Here is a 5,259-nt window from a genome sequence, read left to right as displayed (position 1 = left end):
ATAGGATTAGATTGTGAGTTGAGTTGAGTCGAGTCGAGCCGAGTCTCTTTTGAAAAAGCATCATATAATGTGTTTTTTTTATCGGTTCGGTTTAGTTTTCGATCTTTTGAGCCGTTGATTATGCGATCAAGGGGTTTAAACAAAAGCAACTTTTTGCATACAATTCATGTGTTTGTGTGTGTGTGTTGTGTTTTTTTTTTTTAAATATCTTTTCTTGTGCGATGTTGTGCTTCATTTTCAGCCTCTCGCCTTTACTATTTAAGGGTTGACGCCCAATTTTTTAAAATTATCTCTTTTCCTAAAATAAATTTAAATATATATTAAATAAAAAGAAATCAAATCATATCAAATCTAGCCAATAACAGCTTCTTACCAAAAGACTACTACGCGTAAATTTCTCTTTCCCTCTCTGGGGAAACCCTAGTTTTCTGGTTCCGAAGTCGTTTTCTCCTCGGTAATTCAAGGTCTTCTCCGGCTGATTATCGCGCGGATTTTCGCGTACAGAGAGGTGAAGTTCCCGGTGAATTAGTGGTTATTGTGCTTGGGTGGTTTTATGGCGGGGAAGAAGGTTGATCCTGAAATTGCGGCGGAGTCGAGCTGGTCGCTGGGCGATTCCGAGGGTTTGAATGACGGGTGTTTCTTCGGAGGTGACTACAAAGTCAGCGGAGGGTTACACGAGTTCGCGTGGAGTTTCCCGGAGGAATCTGCTGTCGGTGGAGGTGGCGACGGAGGTTTCGATGGTTTGGATCGGATTGAATCCGGTTTCGCCGGGGGCGGGGCTGATGATTATGCTTACGCTGCTGCCTCATCGACTCCTCGGAGTACAGAGTCGACGGTGCTGGCGGAGGAAGAAAAAATGGTTTCGGCTTCCAATCCATCGGTGTCTTCCAGCTCATGCGAGGATCGGCCGGAGAAGTCGACCGCCTCCGGCGGAACCAGCTCCAACCCCCCGTCCGACTCAGCGTGAGTGTATTAGCGCCACTGCATGCATGTGTTGTCCAATCAAGAATTCCTTTAGGCAAAACACAGATTTTTGCATTCACCCTCCCCGTAACTTTGTATTCTACACTTTGGGAAACTTCCCTTGCCACAAAGTGAAAAACACACGAGTCCGGTAAGTGTGAAAAAAGAGGGGAGAATGCAGAAACGTGCTCATGCGTGTCCGTACAATCTTTGCACAGAGTCTCTAGAAGCATCAGACTGTCGACGCAAATTGTGGGCTAGGTATTTGCGGAATTTGAGGATAACTTAGGGGCTCTTTAGGTATTTATTAAACATGTGTTCATGTATGTATCACGCACAGCCGCTATTGCGGCGGCAATCAAACGCTATAATTTCGTCTTCAAATTTTTTTAAAATAATTCATTTTTCCTCCTCGAGTGTTGCTTTCAGCGAAGAAATCGAGAATTTTTTCGTCTTTATTCAAAATCCAGACTATGCGTGTGGGAAACCGCTTTCCACTTTCTTTTCATCGTCACTTTCTGGAAGTTCTTTTTTATTATTATATGAGGTGAGTTTTTTTGTGGGATCGAATCCCAACCTCAGATTTATGCATGTTAGATTTTGTCGAAAAAAGATTGTTGATCATGATCCTCGTAAAGTGGTCCGGTTCTTGCATCTATCTTCATTCATTTAGATAAATTTTTCGACCATATCATTATTTGCTTTTCTTTTTTTTATTACGAACATGGGTGAAGGGAGTTTGGTGTCACCGGGTTTGAATTCTAGCATCTCCCATAACGAGAAGATCGAGGCCATGAGGGTGGCGTTGTTATTTTGTTTTTTGGGTGTGGGTTAGAAGCTAAACTGTCATAGTACATGTGCGTGAAAATCATCCAATGTCAGCTTTTTATGGCTTAATATTACATATCATTTTATCTTCATAATGTGTCAGATTATTTTATTTAACAGTTCCATATATATGGCTCAAGTAAACCACAGTGTCTCGTGAACTGTGTCTGCCATTGTGTTTTGGGGATTTGTTGCCTCGTAATCTTAACAAACAACCATGTGTGCAGTGTGCATATTAAATAATATATATATATATATATTGTATGATTGGAAAAAGCGACGTGCCACTCTGGAAGTATACTAAATGCATGAAATTCATGCGAGAGTGCACCAGTACATTTATACGTCCTGTCGGGATATAACGAAAGATGATGAACTAAAATCGGTTTGGTTTTCTTTCTGTAGTAGCATAACTTTTCCTTCTCCGGCTTTAACAATTGTTTGCGCAGTTATTAATAAGCTTTTGTCTCCCAAAATTATGAACATGATCCATTGTATGTTTCAAAGTCATATCCTTGTTGCTTTCATTGGATGCAGGCTTTTATTTTCTTCACTGGAATAATGCTCCTACTAATATCCTATCAGAACCTTCAATATGCCCATAAAGAATTGGTGTTATCAGGGTCATGTATCATTCCCCCACAATTGCGTGAATTAACATAATGGCTCTTCTTGTGTTTTTCTGTGTGATTACGATTTAGGTAGTTCGGATGTATAACGAAGGATGAATATTCGATCTGCAGGATCAAAACTAAGAAGAAGGGTCAAAAGCGAATCCGGCAACAACGATTTGCCTTTATGACTAAAAGTGAAGTTGATCATCTAGAAGATGGATATAGATGGAGAAAATATGGACAGAAAGCTGTTAAGAATAGTCCATTTCCAAGGTATCTTTCCTATGTATAAATCCATCCACGCTTAGTTCCCTATAATAGAAAAAGGAAAAGTAACATGCAAATATGTACTTCAACCATACTGCATGGATTCCCTGTAAAGAAAAGTTGACAAGGAATAGGCCTCTAATGATATATTTAATTTCTTGTTTGGTTTTTTCTACTAACTTGTACTGCAACCTCAGTCTGATCACTAGTACTGTGAAGAGTAATCTAGATCCTGCCTCTCAACTTTCGATGATGTCTAGCGCTACTACTATAATCCACAAACAAGGTAGAGTCAATATATGAATTTTTGGTCGAATATTTGTTCTAGTCTCATGAGTAATGAATTACGAATTGAAAAAACAATGGCCTTGATGATCACGGTTTTGGCTTTCTTGTATATGGAATTCCACTCTTGGCTGGTCAATTATATTTGTCCTCATGATTGCGGTTTGAGTTTTGATCCAGAGACACGATCAAACGTTTGTGTTCGGCTATTGTACTTAATATCTAGCATTTTAGTTGTATTGCTGCTACGTATTAGTCATCTTATGTACAACCATGCAGTCTTAAACATTGCATAAAATGAAGTTCGAATATACAAAACAAAATCTTGAGATCAATCTAATTTTAAGGATGGTGAACACATGCAATCGAGTGATAGATATAGTAGATCAGTTTTGATAATTACCGAGCTTGAATAGTACATCAGTTGCAACTTTGGGTTTGGCTAATTGCATACGAATATATTATTTTAAAAAAAAGGTCTAGAATTGGGTATAACTTAGTTCACAAGATCGTTATATTATTCTCCGCAGGAGCTACTATCGATGTACAAACAGTAAGTGCACGGTTAAAAAAAGAGTTGAAAGATCCTGCAAGGATCCAACAGTGGTGATTACTACATATGAAGGGCAACACTGTCACCACTCAGTAGGGTTTCCAAGAGGCGGGATCATTCCACAGGACGCCACCTTCACTAGGCCGCTAGCTACTTCTACCTCTCAATTTTATTATCCCAGACTCCAATTTCTTGAAGAAAATTCTATACAATTTACACAGTCCCCCAGCACTCAAGGTAATGTCGAACAGTCACATATAGTCCGAGGGACGAGTTCCAAACCTCCTACCGACGAAGGGCTCCTCGGGGATATTGTTCCTCCTGGGATGAGGAAAGGACAATTATGAGGTACAAACTTAACTCTTCTGTTAATCTGAAATGCATGCGTTTTACCTTGAATCCGTGTGAGGGTGAAGTACATACATGACACTCACACGTCAATTGGAAGGAAAAGTTTTTGGTAAAATAGAGGAAAGATCATATGGAATCCTTTCAAAAAGCTTTCTACTTGTGATTAAGCTCCTAAATTCTTCATGCAGCACATATCAAAATACTTGTGCACTTTTGTCATCAATTGGACCAAAAAGCTTTCCACTTTTACTGAATATGATACCAGTCGATCCCTTTTCCAATATCTTCCTTTTGTCCTCTTCCGAGACCATATCATGCCATACATGCAATCCTCCATTTGGCTTCTATTTTATAAACTATATTATACTAGCATTTATTTGAAGGGCTCATATTATACCATATCCTTTGTTTCTTTACCGGATGATCAATATATTTAGATAAATTTGTGGAATTTTTAAGGGGGATTAAGCTATCTGTATGCCCATTCTTTTCACTCATGTTAGTTAGATTCCAAATTTTCTAATACCTTTTGCCACCACCCATGTGAAGAAGTGGGAAGAGGTAGAGGTTCAAACTCTCCTGAAAACAAAAACTCCCCTGCCAAGTTGTTATAAAAAAAGTTTCCCGAATACTTGTAAAAATAATTCGTTGATATAAGTGAATATTCTATGTGCATCAATTCTTTTCATCTGCATTATTACATTTTTCCTTTGGATGTAAGTGTATCTTAGTATTTGCATTAATTACTCTTTCACTCCCATTTCACACATTTATCTGGTACATGTGAGCTAGGAATATGGATCACAAGGCGGCACGGCCACCGGACGATTATTATTTATGAGTATATATTCTTACTGAATTCTGAAACACATTATTCTCCAGGTTAGATGTTAAATTGATCCATTTGTATGATCAAAATTTGTTAAGCACTTTTCCCTTTGTATTTACCCTATTTTCATCTGTGTAATAGTAATTTCTACTTCATTTGTTTTGGGCTCCTTGTTATATGAATATCGTATTAACATTATGTACTGGTTTTTAAGTCATTTGAAAAGCTAGTCGTTTGCACAGTATGTATTTTGAAAATAATCTTTTAATATATATATATATATATATATAATTTTTGTATATCTTAATATTATTTCGATCCTTGCAAAACAAGTGACTCTAATATGTATCGAAATTTTGTACCTGCCTGATTGTCTCGGTATACAATATCGGATATATGGGGTAGTTTTGTGGGAGTACTATTTTCTCGTACTCAAGACAAAACGAAAGTTTAAAATTTGTGTATCAACTCCTTGAACTTTGACTGTCTCAACAGGAACACAGAATCATATGCTTATGACCCTAAATGGTTCAAGATATATCTAGTTGTGGGTTCACATCTCCATGTGA

At 37.9% G+C, this 5,259-nt stretch overlaps 1 protein-coding gene across 1 annotated transcript; it reads left to right on the top strand.

Moving 5' to 3' along the window:
• Nucleotides 1–332: 332 nt before the first annotated feature.
• Nucleotides 333–4,848, top strand: LOC142522809 (putative WRKY transcription factor 57). The gene is made up of 4 exons (XM_075626356.1): nt 333–963; nt 2,535–2,678; nt 3,488–3,858; nt 4,654–4,848. Exons 1-3 carry the CDS (start codon nt 554–556, stop codon nt 3,855–3,857), a joined length of 924 nt encoding a protein of 307 aa, XP_075482471.1. The 5' UTR covers nt 333–553; the 3' UTR covers nt 3,858; nt 4,654–4,848.
• The last annotated feature ends 411 nt before the right edge of the window (nt 4,849–5,259 follow it).

This window comes from Primulina tabacum, chromosome 13 (assembly GCF_025594145.1).
Source record: "Primulina tabacum isolate GXHZ01 chromosome 13, ASM2559414v2, whole genome shotgun sequence".
NCBI classification, from domain to species: domain Eukaryota; kingdom Viridiplantae; phylum Streptophyta; class Magnoliopsida; order Lamiales; family Gesneriaceae; genus Primulina; species Primulina tabacum.
Note: the sequence above shows the minus strand (reverse complement) of the source record. Positions and strands in the feature narration are given on the sequence as shown.

Excerpts from the sequence above, each read along its gene's own strand:
- LOC142522809 (XM_075626356.1), top strand. The coding sequence starts at position 554 with ATGGCGGGGAAGAAGGTTGATCCTGAAATTGCGGCGGAGTCGAGCTGG. Across the intron at positions 964-2,534 it reads AACCCCCCGTCCGACTCAGC|GATCAAAACTAAGAAGAAGG; the intron begins GTGAGTGTATTA and ends TTCGATCTGCAG. Across the intron at positions 2,679-3,487 it reads AAGAATAGTCCATTTCCAAG|GAGCTACTATCGATGTACAA; the intron begins GTATCTTTCCTA and ends TATTCTCCGCAG.